Source organism: Opisthocomus hoazin, chromosome 4, assembly GCF_030867145.1.
Source record: "Opisthocomus hoazin isolate bOpiHoa1 chromosome 4, bOpiHoa1.hap1, whole genome shotgun sequence".
Lineage (NCBI taxonomy): Eukaryota > Metazoa > Chordata > Aves > Opisthocomiformes > Opisthocomidae > Opisthocomus > Opisthocomus hoazin.
In genome coordinates, this window is record NC_134417.1 from 45,415,891 (window position 1) to 45,433,691 (window position 17,801).

Genomic DNA, 17,801 nt, shown 5'->3' on the forward strand with positions numbered 1-17,801 from the left:
TTCTGTGGAGTGACCTCTTTAAAGTTCATAGATATAATTTTACTGTTGTGTTACATGAAGCTTACAATTTAAACGTTGGTTTCTTTATATAACTTTCACATAGGGAAGTTAACCAGCTCTGGGGAACTGCTGGATCATTGCATCTCATGATTAAAGTATACCTGGATATGAACTTTGTCAAAGCTAATTATGTGGCATACTTTTGTTTGGGTGGGGCTTGTAAAGCAGCTTGAAGTACACTGGAAGATCTCTGCGATAAAGTGCATCCCTAGAAGATACAAAGTACAGCACAGTGCGCAGTTACATACTGGAATTGGAAATTTACTTCTTCTGGAGGCGAGACACCTTCTGCAGCTCATATATACATATGTGTATATATATATATATATATATATAAAAACTGCTTTGCTAGACACAAATCTAAAAGAAGCAGTGTTGGCTGCATTCATCTCGAATACCATCCTACTGACTTCCCAGGGATTGTTGCATTCGCGTTGCAAGACTCCGGCGGTTTCATCTGCTGGTGCAATACAGCTGTCACTTCAAATAACGTGCGTGGCTTCCTCGACCCGTAAGGGTGTTTGCCGGCACTTTGGTGCGGGAGCATGCTTAGTTGGTTGCTCGTGTTTCCACGTAGGCAGTGCTACAACAGAGTGGAAAAGAATTGCCTGACATCGTGTAACGGGTTGGCACGCTGGTTTTGCTAGCTAGGATTTCGTGGGCTGCGTTCTCGTTTTTCCCCTCTTGTACAGAGGCCATTTTAAAGCGTCATCTTGTTACAGAAAAGCTTTTTTTTCCAAACCGTTGTGGAACCTCCTAAGAGCACTTTTTGGTCAATGCAGCACCCACGATTCTCTCTCTATAAATAGCTGCTACAGATAATGGGTTGCTGCTCTCTCCCAGAAGTGCCCAGTCACTGGCAGCGGGGGTAAAGCCTTCCCAAATCCAGCTGTCGGGCTCACGCAGTGGTTGAAACGCTTTCCCTCTTCAGTCTCTTCCTCACAAAAGTTAGCAGTGCCCCCAGGGGGATGCACATGGTGGACGCCACCACCAGCAGCCCGATCACCGCGAGGGCGTAGCCTGGGTAATCCATGGTCACCAGCTGCCCCTGCAAGGGAGAGGAGAAGCGTTGGATCTGTGGCATCCGGGGGTTTGGGTGCCCCGGCGTCGGGCCTGCAGCAGGGCTGTGTGTCTGTGTCTGAACAGGACACCCGAGAAGCACGGGCAGGCTGTAGCAGCCCACGTCTGCTCTCAGCGCTTTGCTTTGTCCAGCCATGGGAACTGAAAGCTGACAAGAAGAACAGAGCTGCTGACAAAAATACCAGGGAGAGCTGCTGCGAGCTCGGGTACAGAGCAGGTTTTGGCTCGATTCGCGTTTCTTAATGAGGTGGCCAGGCCCTGACCTCTGTCAGGTCTCTGCGCCCCTCTGCTGGCGCCTGTGGGCTCATGCTGACACCCAGTCAACAGGCCAGGCCCGCCGGTGGGTCCCAAATCCGTGGTGACATGAAAACAAGTGTGTGCAAGGCGTTTGCGCCTGCTGGGGACGTTTCCACAAAAGGTTGTGAAAGCAGCGACCGCTTACCCGACAGTAATTGCTCTGTGATAAATACACAGCTCAGCATTCGGCCAAAAGTGTTCTGGCTGTGAAGAAAAACGTGTATGGAAATTACAAAAAACTTCATTCCAGCAGCAGCTCGGTTCTGTCCAAATACCACTAATTTGTTCAAAATACTACACTTTGAAAGTATTTTTTCCATTTAAAGTGTACTTCTTAAGATAATCTTTGGGTCTTCAACATGAAAACTGTTTGAAGGGGTTGGTTAAGAACTGCGGAGGGAAATCAGTCTGTTGTACAAAACCATTGCATCAGTGTCAGTAGGTCAAGTTTTCCCTGTTCTCCGTTTCCACAAATGAAGGGATGGCCCTGGCTGCAAGCCTTCAGAAGGCCGTTTTGTGGAGCAGTGTGGTTAGGAAGGAAGGCTGCGTCCTGGCAGGAATTAAGGAAAGTTTAGAAAAACCACCCAAAACCAAAACTCCTTTACCTGTGTGGCATCCCATGCTTGGTATTGCAGCTTTCCCGTGAGGATATAGTCAGTGAGGTAAAATATAAACAGGCTTATAATTAGCAAGGGACTAGCAAAAGCCCACATAATTTTCCAATACCAGTTTGGCTTGCGTCCAATCATGGTGTGAAGATCTTTCTCGAATCTGTGTTTAAAAAAAACAAAACAACAAGTATTTTTGAGAACGGCTGCCTCTGTTCAGTCAATACCTCGATCGGAGTTACCTCAACAGCACCTGCAGAATTAAGTATGTATGGCGGGATGGGGGAGGACTGTTGATCGGAAGAGTAATGAGCGGAGAGGTATTGTCTGAACAACTGGCTCACCAGGGTCAAAAAAGAGAGCAGGGCTTCCAAGAGGATCCCAGACTGTGGAGGAGCAGCTAGAAACGGGCACAGCAGGAGTCCCTACAGCGTTCTGCCTGGAGCGTGAGTTCAGACCGTTACGGGTGTAAGCTGGTGGAGAAAAGTGATGATGCTTAAGTACGGTGGAGGAAACACTGCTGCTTGTTGTGTGTGGAGTTGTTCCCACTCTGAGGAAGTGCTGATGCTGGGGACGGTACCTAAAATCACGCAGGAAACCTGGGTCTGCCCCAAAGGCTTTGAGCTCATCAAGGACGCGATGCCAGCGCAGGTGCCTGCACCGTGCCAGCAGACAGACAAAGCGGATACTGCTGCCTTTCCCTCTCGATGCCCGGAGCGCAGGCACCTCTGCTGTTTTAAAACCTTTCCTGATGCTGAATCTTTCTTTTACTGACAAGGGATGACTTGGGATGACTGCCTGCCTGCAGAGATGCTGTCAGTGCAGCCTGGCCCCCTGCGCAGCCCTGAACCCGAGGCCCTGGAAGGAGTCTGCGTGGCAGAGGCACCCCCTGTCGCCTTCCTGATACCATAGCATGGAAGAAAAATTTAGCTCAAGGTGGTATCTTTATTCTTGGCCCTGCGTCGCTCCCTTGGCCTTGGCAAGCGGTCGCTCCCCCAGCTCTCCCACTATGAAGAAAGGAGGGTTGAAGTTTTTACCTTCTGATGCCGTAGATGTAACACACAGCAATGGCTTCTACCAGCACGATGAGCAGCAGCGAGAGGGTGGCTGCATAGTCGTTAAAGATGTCAAACCAATAATTTCCAGCCTCCATGGTGAAGATTAGGCCAATCACACAGTTGATCAAACACACCACACCTGCGTGGACAAAACAGCGACCCTGCCATTACACCTGGAAATCTGACCATGTAGGGAAAAACCTCATGCGAATTGCGACTGAAAAGCTGGTGGGATTTCTACCGATTTCTGTCAGGGAGCAGCTTTCTCAGAGGAGAAAGTTAATTTTTTCCCCCCCTGTGGAAAAGACCTGTCTCTTGCATGTGCATGACTATGCTGGCATATCCTTAGACTGCTGCGCCTTAGAGCTGCACAGTCACAGCACGTCATCCCAGCAGGGTCAAGACAGCCTTGGCTACAGCCCTATCGTGCACACCTGCAGCATCTGCTGTTGCTGCTGGGCATCCGTCTAAAATGGGCTTTAAGGTGAGACAACTGTGCCCAAACAGCAGCACGTATCACTTGGCCAAAGACTGAGGTGGTTCACAGTTGGGATATCAGCTGGATATATATGATATATAATATATACAATGTACAAAATATATATAATGTATATGAATATGTGTGATTGAAGAGCCCCGTGAGTTTCACCAGTGAGTAGATACCGGTCTGAAGGAGCTGGGGTGCATGGGGAAGCCTGCGACTACACAGCCACGATTGCCCTGGTGCTTTGAGAGCTCCTTGAGAGAAGGTACTGTGCAGGCTGGGCAGGATTTCCCAAGGGCAGGCAGACCCTTCCGGCAGCACGTCTGATATTCCCTGCTCCAGCTGAGGCCAAAGAGGGACCCTCGGTGGCCATGGGACGCTGAATCTTCTGGGCGCGCGTGCACTCTCGCTGCGTGGCCACTGCTGCGACACGGCGGGTGCTCACCCGAGATCACCTCCTTGGGGAAGCGGGCGGCGACGGCCCTGCTGTCGGTCAGCGGCGTGAGGATGGCGGCGGTGTTCCCCAGCATGCTGCCGATGCCCAGCATCAGCAGCATGAAGAAGTAGAGCACGGAGTACAGCTGGGGCACCTCCATGTTTTTGATGGCTTCGGAATAGACGATGAACGCCAGCCCGGTGCCCTGGACGGCCTGCCAGCGAGAAGAGGAGAAGAAGTGAGTTGCGGGTGGTTCCTCGGCTCGCTACAGGACACAAGAACCGGGACAGAAGAGACTGACCCTGCGCCGTGGCAAAGCACACTCGTGGAGGTGGTTTTGCCCGGCAGAGGCGGACGGGAGCTTCGCCGGTTTAATTCAAAGTGCACGGAAACCATCCTAGTGCCGCTCGTAGCAAAAACACTCACCTCGAGCCCTTGCGGCCCGCCCTGTCCCGCAGCTGGAGCCAGCAGTCCGGCTCCTGGGGCTGGGGACGTGCCTGCGCGGGGCTGCGGGCTGCCTGGGCTCGGCGGGAGGGGAGGAGGGGGTGAAGCCCAGGCGCCAGCACAAAGCGGCCGCTCACCGTGTCCAGTTCGGCTTCCAAGCTGCAGTTTCTGAGCTGCGGTGATAACTGGGCGTATTCCTGGGGGTGGGTGGCCATGAGGTAACCCTTCATCTCGCTGAGGTTGTCTGCTGTTACAGAGCCTTCCTCCAGGTCAAAAGTGTTCATCAGCAGCAGGATCATCCTGGGAAAGATGACAGAATTTTAGTGGCTTTGAGGCCGAGGCACAAAATTGAAGCTGGTTTTGCACCCCGTCCGTCTCCGTCGGCCCCCACGCAGGGATGCTCTGCTGGCCCCAGGGCTCCGGTCTCCCCAGGTTGGAGCCACGGCACTTCCAGCACGGTGCTGGGACGCGGGCGACCTTGAGCTTGTCTCTGCTCCGGTGGGAGCCGCCCCTGCGCCCACACTGCCGCTCCCAGGCGGGTGCTCTGGGTGCTGGCCAGTGCCGGCTGGCAGCTCTTCCCCTTTGCCCTCCGGTCTCACGTCCACACCCCACCAATTTAACGAGCCTTTGGCAGTGAGCAGGGAGTAGTGGCTTGGTTTCCTCTCTGATCAATAGACTGAAAGCTGTGAAAATACGCGTAAAAGTGCGGCTGTTGCTGGCCCTGTGTCAGGGCTTACTGCCTTGGGGCACGATGCTGCAGGCTGCTGCGCACCCCCAGAGCATCCCCGCTGAGGAGGCTGAGCTCCTGGCACAGGGCTCAGCCTAAAAGGGGGGATCTGAGCATGGCTACATTTTATTAATCAGCCCCCGCCCCCCCCCCCCCCCCGCAAGCACGTGCCAGGAGCAGGTCACAGGGGAAAGTGTTGCTGTGACCGGCGCAGGCAAACTCGTCCTCCGGACCTGGCCCGTGCCTGGAAGCAGCACCCGGGTGTCAAAAGGCAAGCCAGCTCTGACCTTTCATCTCAGCCCTCATTGCTTTAAATGCAGCGCCATTAGCTGCCTCAGAGCAGTATCAGAGCTGGTGTCGGGGCAGCGCTGCGGGCTGTTATTTATTTACTGCCCCTCTTACCGTCCCCAGAACGGCTTGCGGTGGAGAAAGAGTGCGATACCGGGCTCTTACTTGTTGATGCAGCTCTCGTAGTTAAATGTCGCCTTGAAGCCGTAGATGGAGAAAGTCACAATGCTGGCAAAGACGGACGTGGTGCTGTTGATCAGCGAGACGATGATGGCGTGCCGCTCGCAGTTGTTGCTGGGCTTGTTGTAGCTGGCAAACGCGATGAGGCTGCCAAAGCCGAGGCCCAGCGAGAAGAAGATCTGCGTGGCGGCGCTGATCCACGCCTTGGGGTTCGACAGCTGCTCCAGCTGCAAAACCAGGCAGGGAGAGCGGGAGCGTGAAGCTGCGCACAGCCGCCGGGCACGGCCCCTTTCAGCCTGCAGGGATGGGGTGGGCCCCTGCCTGCACCCGTTGGAGCCCAGAGGTGGCTTTTGGGCAGGGTTACTGCTCAGTCTAAAAGCAATATGCTACAGGTTATCTTGATGGGCGGGTGGTCTTCTGCAGGAGAAAGCAAGCAGCTTACGGGCACCACGGTAGAACAGCCTCCAGCCGCTCCCAGCTGGGGTTTCCAGCTGCCTGACCTAAGCTGCTGCTGCAAAAATTCAGTGTAAGGAAAAGGAGCATCGTCGCCTTTTAAAAACCTACGCGTTCGGTAACTAACATTTCACGAAAAACTCAGTATGGTTTTTCTCTACCTTTGGTGTGAACATGTAGACGAGCCCGTTCACAGCTCCGTGGAGCGTTAACCCTCTGATGAGGTATACGATGAGGACGCAGTACGGCAAAGACGCTGTTACATAGACGACCTGGGGGAAGGAGGGGCAATACCTTGGTCTAAAGAATACACAAGACAGAGCTAATCTACTATCATCAGTCTCACTTTTCATAAATAATTTCCATTATTGTCTTTGTTACCTTCTATTAATCTTCAAAGGAATATTTTCAGACAAAGCTAACTTTAGATTTAAGTTTTAGGGAAACAAGTTTTTATCAATAATAAAGACCTTTGCTACAGTTCCCAGGGTCTTCTCTTTGACTGGAAAAATAAGAAAAAATTCTAAAATATTTGCAGCATTTACAAGCTCTGCTCTGCAGCATTTAGTGGAGTAACACCAGTTTGCAACTCTCTAGCGAGAGCTCGTTAGGCAAAGGTCATCCATCGTATGCTCCAGGAGGAAGGCGAGAAGACCTCATAAAAGGTCAAAATCAAACTTGAGTGAAACTGTTTTAATTCAGAGGTAAAAAAGACTTTACCTTCATGTAACCCGGATGGGGGAATTAAATCTTTCAGTTGTCTTCCATGAGCTTTTGATCAAGCACCTGAATCTGAATCTAAATGTTCAGTTTCCATGTTGGAAAAAAACACTTGTGAAAAAAACCCCAGAGAATCCTTCTTTTTGCTGGGATGTACCCCAGTGGCTCAGCCAGCAACTCCTATAAAAACTAACTCACAAAAAAGATGCCTTCCAAAGCTCTCGGGAAGAAAAGCAGCTGGGTAATTAGCAATTAGTACTCTGATTTGCACCTGCCTGAGCTGCTGGCCAGCTTCTGCCTCTCCCCGTCACACCCCTGGACACACAGCAGCTTCCCCTTCCCCAGCGGGACAGCCCCACGCCCGCTGCCCAAACCCGCTCCTGCTCCTGCACAAAGGCTGCAGGGGAAGCCCCCCCATCCCCCCCAATGAGACCCTGCCTTCATGGTGTTGTTTCAACGCTCCTTGGATATTTGTTTCTCTCCTTTTTTGTCCCCAAGGCCAGCTGCAGCAAGGTGAAGAGGTTATTCGCAGTTTACAGTCCCTTGGCTTTCCGCGTTTGGCTAAGACGATTTGGGGACTGCAGCCTGCGCCTTGCTGCTTAGTCCAGGCTCAGCCAGGATGTTGCTTTTTTTTCCCCCTTCCTTATAACTTCTGCTGTGAATAAAAGGTGACTGGAAATGCCCAGTAGATGTCTTTTTTTTTTTTTTTTTTTGCAAAGACCAAGCAACAGACGTCTCCTGACACGGCTCTGCTGTGGCAGACGGCTTTCTGCAGGGCCAACAGCCTGCTGGCTGGTCTTGTAGTGGAGGTGGCTGCATTTAAAGGACTTCTCCAGATTATTTTTTTAGATCACTCGGCGTTTTGGTTAAGCCTTCTTCAGTTGTAACTTAACAGGGCGGCAGAGGCAGCAGGGCTGGCTGCTCCAGGGGAGAAGCTGTAACCCCAAGGAACAGCAGCCATTGCTTCTGCCTTTCGGCTTTGTTCATCCTCCCCACATCCTGCCCGGGCTCAGCTGGGCTGCGCCTGCTCCTCACCTTGCCGGTGGACTCGGTGCCGCGGAGGATGCAGAGGTAGACCACCAGCCAGGCCAGCGTCAGGCAGAGCGCCTGCTCCCACTGCACGCTCCCGCTGGCCTCCAGCGACGGAGAGATGTTCAGGGTCTGTCGGTACCAGAAGTACTGGGTGGACGAAGTCTTCTCGCACTCCTCCTCGTAGCCGGTGTGGTTGCTGTTCAGGGGGCAGGTGGCCCACGGCAGCGGGTCCTGGGAGGGAGGGACGTGGGGAGAGAACCTGCTGTCAGCAGCAGGGAGAGCCCCAGGCGATGAAGGCAAGGACAGCTTTCTGCCCGGGGCTTGCTTGTCTCCGTGTTGTGCTGCCTGGGGCTGGGGATGACCCTCTCCACTGGGGAGGATCTCTTCTGACCCACTCCCCTGCGGATGATCCTCTCCCTGAGGACTGCCGCTTTCTGACCCTCTCCTCTGGGAATGAATGACCCTCTCCCCCGGGGATGGCCCTTTCTCACCCCCTCTCCAAAGACAGATCTGCTCTGCCTCTCTTCCCTGGGGACGACCAGACTCACTCTCTCCCTGAGGACAGAGCCTCTCTGACCCTTTCCCCTGGGGATGACCCTCTCCGATCTTCTGCCCAGGGCCAACCCTCCCCCCTGCTTTCAGACAGACCCATCCTAGGGTGCAGGGCACCGTGGCCACCAAGGCACCAGCAAGCAAGGCATCGCAGGGCTGGTGACCCAGTGCCCCTAGAGGGGGACAATACCACCTCATTTTTACCCCCAGAAAAGCCATGGGAGATTTCCTGGAGGTTTTGCCCCCCCCCAACTGATGATGGTGACACGCAACACCCAGCACCAATGCGAAACCACCATGACCCTCTGTGGCCACAGTGGGGCCGAGCCGTGCCGCCAGCCGCCCACGCACCTGGAAAGAGTGGAAGAGGTACCAGAAGGCCCAGGCGTTTATCACGTTGTAGTACATGGAGAGGAAGAAGGAGACGACGATGCTGGCAATGCCTGCGGGTGTGGAGGGAAGGCGCTCGGTCAGCAGCGGAACCCCCAGAATGCCCAGAGCCCCGTAACGCCCGGCGGGCACCGCGGCTGGCATGGAGGGTGCTTGGCCTCTGGCGCAGCCCTGTGCACAGGACATGCCCCCGCCTCCCCCCGTCAGGGCTATATCCTGTACTGGATTGTATACTTTAGCCCCTGGGGGTGAATATTCAATATATCATTAAAGATAAAATGTGCATGTAAGCAAATGAACAATAGTTTGCATTATCAAGGTAATTTAATAACAGAATCACAGAATGTTCAGGGTTGGAAGGGACCTCTGTGGGTCATCTAGTCCAACCCCCCTAAGAGCAGACACTGGAAAATGGTGGGCAGCGGTGGTAGGAAATGAAGGCACTGTTTTATCACTCCTTGTTGAGCCTGTTAGGAAGGTGCTTTTAGGGTCAAAGCCCAGTGCAGGAAGCCCCAGGGGCTGGGTCCAGCACTGGACTTCACACCATGATTTCGGCAGCCTGCCTGAGGGCAGGGGGACTCACTCCTCTGAGTCCAGGGACCCAGGACCGCGAGCTGGGGGTCTGGCCCCAATGTCCTGCAAGAGATGGGGTAAATGCCTGCCATGAGGTGTCTGGATAACCGCTTTGCTCAGCCTGGTGAGACCCAGTAAAACCCCAGCTCCCACCTGGTTTCTCCTCTGAAAAAGCTCTCCGTTCAAAAGTCACCCGTGTTCCCAGGGCACTTAAAAATAAAGATGAAAACTGAGAACATACCGACGCCACAGAGGTAGGGGCTTATAATTTTCCAGGCGCCGATGCTGCCCTGACGCATGCGCTGCCCCACGGCCAGCTCCAGGTAGAGTAGCGGCATCCCCTCGATGATCAACATGATAAAATACGGGATCAAAAAGCCACCTGCGAGAAAAGCCCAACAGACGGCCTTCAGCACATCAGCAGCATAATAAGCACCATCTTGCCCTATTTGTGGTCAAATCACCCTGTTAGTGTCCCAGGAGCTGGCTGGGGCTGGGTCCTGTCCAGCACCTCGTGTACTGAGGACACGGCCCAACCCTGGGGGACATCTTACAGGGTTTCAGGCAGCGTCCCAGACGCTGGTGAGTGACGAGTGCCTGGGCCCTGGGAATTTTCCACAGGCGCTTGGCAGAGCTGGGATTTCTGCTGTTAAAATGTGCCAATTGTCACCCCGGCGCGGCGGGGCTGCCCAGATGCTTCGCAGGTGGTTTGAGCAATGTTCGGGGCTGGGGCTGTTAAAGGGTAACTAACCGCCAGCCAGACCTTGCAAAAGAGAATGAGAGAGGGAGAACGAGGGAAAGACTCAATTTGTGCGTGGCGTTCGGCGGCAGGGCCAAACTGCTCAGTGAACAAGCAACAGCAATGCCCATATCGAATAGAGAGTTCTGAGTAACGTATTGAGGTCTGGCCTGGCTCAAAAAAACCCCAACACAACCCAAGACAAAAAGCTCCCCCGAACCCCCGTGCTGGGCCCAGAAGGACCAGCAAAGGGGCAAAGGGTTTCCCCCCCGGGTCCCGCTTGCGGGAGCAGCCCCTGCGATGGAGGCACGCAGCCTCCTCGCCCCTGCTTCCCCGCCCGCGCGGAGAGCCACGGGGATGCTCCTGCAGCAGAGGAGCAGCAGGAATGGGCAGGCTGGCGGTGAGGGACCGGAAAGGACTTTCCTGCCCAGGAACCAGGATGGGCTTCAGCCGAAATTTGTGCTAGGAAAAGAAAAAAAAAAAAATCCTTGCCCTCGACACAGGGCTTGTGTCAGAAAGAGCTGCTGATGGAGTCAGAACCGGGATTTTTGTGAAGACTTTCCTGCTTCCCTTTTTACAGCAAGCCAAAAATATTTACGTAAATATCTCTTATTTAGGATTTAATCTGTGGCATTAACATTCCTTGCAATGGGTTCCGTGCAGCGACGTTGAGGAATGAACTCCAGGCAGCGACTGAGGCAAAGCACTGGAAATAAACACTGCGCAATAATCCGGTTTATTCTGGGAATTAATTTCCCACCTCCTGGCTCTCTCGTTATTAACAACCCCTTTGTTAGTCTGTTAGATAACTTCCTATACCACCAGGGAGCTGTCGGAGGTTGAAGAGCTCCCGCAGCCGCTCTGTCCCGGCGGGGTGCGAGCTGCCCCAGCAGCCCCCCGGGGGGGGGGGGGGGGGTTGCCATGCACCGTGGTGGGCAATCAGCGTCAGGCCCTGTGGAGAGGCTTTTCTGCCCTCCCAGCAGTGGTGCCACATGCTTGGCATTGGCTTTAGAAACACAGAATCATTAAGGTTGGAACAGACCTCTAAGATCATCAAGTCCAACCGTCAACCTGTCACCACCACGCCTGCGAAACCATGTCCTGAAATGCCACATCTACATGTTTTTTGAACGCTTTGCCACCTTGCTAGGAGGAGTGCCTCCAGGCTTGTTCTTCACCCCAACGGCCCCTCACAGCTGGGGGTGCCAGGGCTGAGCCCCCCAGCCCCTTGCCTTGCTCCCTCTTCGCATGCAGATCTTGCGCCTGATGCTACGTTTCCTAGAGGGTAGAACCAAAATGCCTCGTATGAGCGACTCAGGGCAGCCATATGAACCAGCTCGTTGTCTGCTGCCAACCAGCACAGCTCCACAGACCTCCCTGGTCGCTTACCCCTGGCCTTGCTCCCTACGGTGCCAACCACCTGCAAACATCAGCCGCTAGCCCAGACCCTTGCAGCTGGGACGTGCGAAGTGTGCCCCGGGTCTGGCCAATCCCAGGATCCCAGCCTGGTGCCCAGGGGCTTCCCGGCTCAGGGCTGAGCACCCGCCCGGCTGTAAACCCATCCCGGTGTCCTTCCAGCCCGGCCCAGCCTGCCTAGGGACAGGCTAACTTCACCTACGAGGTCTGAACCCTGTCCGGTCCGCTCCACTCAGGCCAGGCTCTCTGGAGGAGAGCGAGGAGAAGGCAATCTGCTGATGAATGGAAAGGCAGGAGGCTGTAAAGTCTGCAGATATGCTGTTTATGAGTATCACAGCAGATAAGGGCCCTGCTGCTCTGCTGGGCAGGACAGGGACCGGCTCTGTGCTTTTCTACAAGCAAGAGGCCGAACAAGCCGTTACTGACATCCTCCCTCAGCCCAGCGCCTGGCAGATCCAGCTGTTAAGTTCCTGAAACAACGTTTTGTCTGCGTGGGTTTTGCAGATCCCTGGAAAGTCACCGAATCCTTTTCAAAAGGGCAGTGAAAAATAATTACGACAAGCAAAGCCTGCAGGCACAAGTTTTAGTTTCACAGTAGTGGAGAGCTGCCTCTCCCCTGGGAAATTTAACCAAGAGGGATAAAATAGTGGACAAACTATTCTTATAAAAACATGCTTTTCAGAAAATGCTTGGATTTGTTTAATCCTTTTTTATTTTTTCAGGTTAATCAAGTGTTTCAGTTTTGGTTACATTTCAGAGAATTTTCACCATCTGCTACAGTACCGCTGGCTGATAAGCAGTGGCTAAACCACGGAAAGACCCCAGTGTCCAAGCTTTGCTGTCCTTTGGGACGTCTGCCAAGATAGGCTTTTAGTGAACTAATCATGTGCAGTCTAATTTCATAGAGCAACACTTGCATTTTAAGCTTTGTGCTCGAGTCCAGTGTCAGACATGAAGCCTTTACCCTCAAAAGCATCTGTATAGAGGAATACACTCAGAACTGCAGCACGTCTGTCACTTCTGCTATCTCTAATCATCTAAGACATCTTCAGCCACTGCAGCATCTAGCTTCTACTATAACTTCACCCACTGCATTATCCAGATTTTTCCAACCTGATCCCAGCTCTGATGCAGTCCCAGCGCTGAGATGGCTTTTCAAAACCCAGCACAAACCAACTCCTACATGTGCATTTAGAAGTCAACCAACAGAACAAGCACAAAAAAAACAAAAAGCACTTAAACATCTCAGTGTCCTTCCTGAAAGGAAGACAAGGCCAAAGCAGACCAGAAGCAAATGAGGCAGATGCTCATCACATCCCTTAATGCACAGCAGAGATGGGTCCAACACTATGACAACGGATGCAGTGCGAGAAGCAATATAAAACTCAGACGTCCTATAAAGAGACGCTCTTTATAAAGATTCTTCAAAACATGGTCATTAACTGGTGGTAGCTCTATACTAGAAGAGATTATTAGTGTTAGTCTTTAATTAACCTAATTAACTGACTTTTGGTTTTGAAGGAAGAACATCTGTGGGTGGTGTATGATACAGATATCATCCTTTTTCAGTTTGGACCTAGGAGAAGAATAATCTTTCAAAGAGCTTTTTTTTTTTTCTGGAGCCTAAACCAATTTATTCCCTGTTTTCAAAGCTTCCTGGGAGGCTTTAGCTGCGGAACTCCTGTTGATTAAGGAGTTTCAGCCAACTTCAAGGCAGATTTGCAGCCAAGTTATCACGTCCTAAAGTAAGGCTTTGTATAAAAGACAATACATTAATGACAGAAACTACAGAAATTTGAAATGATATAGCTGATCCTTAAACTGAATCTCTGTAAGCATCTCGCCTTCTCAATATGTTTCAGGTCCCCGCATGCGAACCTGCAAGGAACTGAACTAGTTTCTAACGCCTTCAGAGTGGTTCAATGGGGCAAGAAAGTAATAAATTAACACCATGTGCACCTACATCTCTCACTCAACCTCCATCCTTTCAGAAAACATGGGCCTTCCCACCTTTTCATTGTACTTCTAGGAAATTCGCACCACTGTATTTGGGCAGCAGTCAGGCAAAAGCCTTCTGCTGAAAAATATGTAAAATAAAGCAGCAATAGAAGAGATTGCACACCAGCAAAAAGCCTGACCTCCTCCTCTGCCCTGGACCCTGCTAAGTGGACAAGGCATTAGTATGGACAACATACTTTTGGATTTAAAGCTTGCCACACTCCTCCTTGAGGGGAGCAAGAAACATAAAGCCCACTTACCTCCTCCGTACATCTGACATAAGTATGGAAACCTCCACACATTTCCCAGCCCCACAGCATAGGAAATGCAGGCGAAAACAAACTGCAGGGGGTTGTCCCACAGCGGCCGGGATTTCTCCATTGCCTGCTCGCAGGCAGAGGTTTCAGTGGAGCCTTCCTGCCTTCGCTCCTCCAGGTACTCTGCCAGCCCTGCCTCAGACTCCACGCCAGCCCGGCTTGGAGGGGAGGGAGAGGCGGAGGAGCTATGCTTGCCAATTCCTATCAAGCTTTTTAATTACTAATCTTATTAACAGGCACATACTGAAGTAGGAATGCTGGTAAATAGATTATAGGCACACACAGAACTATAAAATCGGTACTTGGGGTGAATAGCTGCTTGGGTTTTGACTGGCATTTCTGGGAAGGATGTGAGCCCGGGGATTTTTACCGGCTCACATGCCGACTTGCCACTGGGAGGAAACAACACGGCGGCCGCAGTCTGGTTTTGGAAATGGGACGCTCCTTCCCCACAGGGCTCTCTTCCCAAGGAGTGGCATTCGTGTGCGTGAGGCACCAGCTTGGGTTCCGCAGCACAGCGAAGGGGTTCCCATTAGGACTGGGCTTAGTGGCTGTCAGAGCTGCCTTTTATCTCCAGTATCGCTTGGCCTAAACAGGTCCTCGGGCATCCTGTCACTTGTGCCCTGGGTGCTCACCCCAAGCAGCCCAGCACACTCCCCAGTTCCAAAAGTGGCCTTGCAGCAGTCCCTGGCAGCCACGCAGGTCCCCAGCCTGCTGCAGCCTTGCGGACAGACCTCGAGTCTGACCCTCTGGGATCGCTGCCCGCCCTCCCTCCACATGCTCTGCATGTGTGCGAGAGCGTGGAACTGCCCCGTCTCTTTTCACTCCCCTCCATGCTCAAACCCCTCTGCTGCAGCTGAACTTTTCTGAGGGGTGGTTGTTTTAGAATGCCTTCAAGAAACAGGGACCAAATCTATACAGAGGCCACTGGGAAAAGGTGCCTGCGGCCCATTGCGGAGGCAGAAGTTTCCAGCAGGCCTCTGGGCCATCCCAACGCACGCTGAGGTGCCAGGTCTGAGCACAGACCCCATGCGCTTGGGCCCCTGCCAAGGTACATTTTGAGCTCAACCACTCCAAACAGGTCTCCCAGGGACGGAGGCTGCCGGCAGCATCTGCAGCAGTGAAAAAAGGGACTGAGCAAGCCCAAGGACTCATCTTCCTTCCTCTAAATGTGTTTTTTTCAGACCAGGACCGGGCACCTTTCAGGCCTGCTTTACAAATAAGACTCACTCAGCTGCCGCCAGCCTCACTCCTCCAGCACCAGGAACTCACTCCCTGCCAGCGCTGGGTGTGCTGCTCCAGCATCCCACCAGGCACCAGCAGAGCCCAGGCACCCAGCTGCAGGCAGGAGCGAGAACCCCGACCGCGGGGCCTTTGGACGCCAGCCCAAACCGCAGAGTGTGTCGTGCGGCACTGCTGAGAGTGGCAGAACCGCTGCGGAAGACTTGCCAACCAGCTGCCTGTAGCGGCAAAGTCATGAAGCGGGACGCCACTTCTTTTGCACGCGAGGAAAGGTGGCTGCAAGAGGTTTATGTATCTCCCATAAGTGAATCCATCCTTCGGGGCATGCTGTAGCGCTGCTAGAAGTGGAGGTTGCCACTGGAAAACATCAGCGTTTGCCAAACTCTTCCAGAGTACAGTTTTGAGGGAGCTCATGGTTCTTCTGCAAAATACTTCCAGTTCTTGTCTCGCCTGCAGAATTGCAACATGCCCTCCAGCCCTGGAAAGATGTCTCGTGGGTAACCCCGAATTCTGCGGGAAGGGAAAATCCAAGGTAGAGCTGTATGCTGTTAAACCGAAGGACACACGCTGAGAAGCTACAGAAACGCTAGCTGTCCCACATCACGAAAACTTTACGTGTCTGTCACTGCCTGGGGGATTTATTACCATGGATGTTTATAAATAACTTGCAGCATTTCATAACTCACAGACAGGACAGCCTTAAAAAATAGCACATCACTAGCACTTGGAATGCTTCTATGTGAACAGATCGCTGCTACTGATGAGCATAATCAAGTTAAACATTTCCTTGGCTCTGTACCTCCTTCCCATCACGTTCCAAACCAGTTTACCAATGGACTGGGGAGACTGTGCAGGCAGAGAGGTGCGCCCTCGGCTCGGGTCAGGCCAGACCAGGCAGTTCAGGTGTGATGAAATGAATCCTTGCCTCTCTCACAACTGTCAGTCTCATTAGCAGCTCGGATCACAAACTACTGTGAGTCTTATTTAAAGGCAATCAGGCACACAGACAACCAGCAAAGTGCCCGTCATCCAGTGGCTCCTTGAGAGACAGGTTTTAAATACATTTGAAGGTATTTAAACAGATAACACTCAGGGATTCTTGCTGTGGGACTTTCCATATACAGCTCAGATATAAAAACTTGAATAGCATCAGAAATAGCATATTGATTATCTCCTTTGAACTTCCTTCATTTGGGTTGGGGATGACTTGGGCTTTATCTTCAAGGACAAAGACAGGCTTCTGGTAGACACATGCAAGAACTTCTGATCATTTCACTGTTCATGTTAAAGGAGGATTAGAAAGAATTTTTTCTCCCAGTTTGAGAGTGTGGAGTTTGGGGGAGCGGGTGAGAAGGGCAGGGGTTCATCTCCACAGCACGCCAGGGACTGATAGAACAGCATGAGAACTGCCCTATGTAAACCTAATCAGAAGGTGGCAAACAAAGCAGAGAATCACTTTTCTCATGAAGCAAAACTGGAAGTAGTGAGGTGAAGGTGCCAACCAAAAATCCTGGGCTTGCATCTCTTGATGCCAGCCCAGCAAGAAGCCAAGCGCCTTCCCCAGCTACTTAAAATGCAGACAAAAAGGGAGCCTGGGGTCCTAGCAACAGGTTGGGGACCACGATTGGAGGGTGTGAGAGAAGCTTCACAGTTCTGTTGGCGAAAGAGACGGAAACACGGGAGGAAGGAATAATACACAGCAGTGGAACAAGTCTGGTATGGACAACTCCTAGATAATTCTACCAGGTAGCCTGGACTTTATTATGTCACATCTGACATGTAGGACTACAACCCCTACATTTAAAAATAAACCCTTTGGGCTTTCCTTGATGAGCCAGACATGTGGGAGGGGGACAAAGTGTCAGCAGGGGCTGGCTCTGGTGTTTAGTATCTGCCATTCCTGGAGGCACTCACTTCCAAATGGAAACATGCTGGCTGTTAGCGTAGCAGATGATTATCAAAGGGAAGTGACGGAAGAGTCTCTACAGCATCTGCAGATGCTTGGCAACGCTATTAAGGGAAGCAGACATGCAGCCAACTGAGAAGCAGCTCCCACACGCATTTTTTTTGTTTGGATTCACTGTTCACGGTTGCTACTCTAAGCCCCCTGTTTCCTTACTTCAGGAGAAAGAAAGAATCCAGCTGGATTTCCAGACCTTTGACAACTCACAGGCCATGCTAACTGTTGGGCGATTGCTCTGCGTGTAATCGGAGATGACAGTTACTCCTCTAAGCAGTTACGAGGATTGCAATTATTCTTTCCAGCTCATCACTACTACTTGCTGCTTGGTTCCGAACTGCAGATGATGCCCTTAAGGTCTGTACCCTGAAGTCACATACAGCCTCTAAATCACCTTTAGAATTGTTTTGCATTACCTCAGCCTCCCAAGAACAGCATGCCTGAGTCTCTCTTTTTATTTTCCTTGCTTTTCTTTCGCACCACAGCTCTATCCAACTTCTGATTGTGTGGTTTTTTAGGGTCGTCCCTCCATGGAGGTGCACTCAGCGCAGTTCCGATTCACAGAACTGTGCCCAGTTCACTCAGACTTCAGAATTGCCCTGTGTGAAACAAAAGAGCCACAAACTGGCACTTAATGAAATAATAAAGATACCCAGCCTGCTCAGTCAGTTCTGCTTGTTCTTCTGCCAGTTCATGCTTTCTCTCTGTCCAAGCTTGCCTGCAGCTCAGGGAGGTCTCCAGGCAGTT

The 17,801-nt window shown here is 52.2% G+C and overlaps 1 protein-coding gene across 1 annotated transcript; it reads right to left on the reverse strand.

Moving 5' to 3' along the window:
- Nucleotides 1-480: 480 nt before the first annotated feature.
- On the reverse strand, nt 481-14,016 carry SLC6A20 (solute carrier family 6 member 20). Its single transcript, XM_075417410.1, has 11 exons — nt 13,796-14,016; nt 9,624-9,764; nt 8,771-8,862; nt 7,871-8,098; nt 6,277-6,387; nt 5,648-5,889; nt 4,605-4,767; nt 4,033-4,237; nt 3,083-3,242; nt 2,043-2,208; nt 481-1,108 (listed from the first exon to the last, which is right to left on the reverse strand). The coding sequence occupies exons 1-11, from the start codon at nt 13,914-13,916 to the stop codon at nt 959-961; spliced, it is 1,779 nt and encodes a 592-aa protein (XP_075273525.1). The 5' UTR covers nt 13,917-14,016; the 3' UTR covers nt 481-958.
- Nucleotides 14,017-17,801: the final 3,785 nt, after the last annotated feature.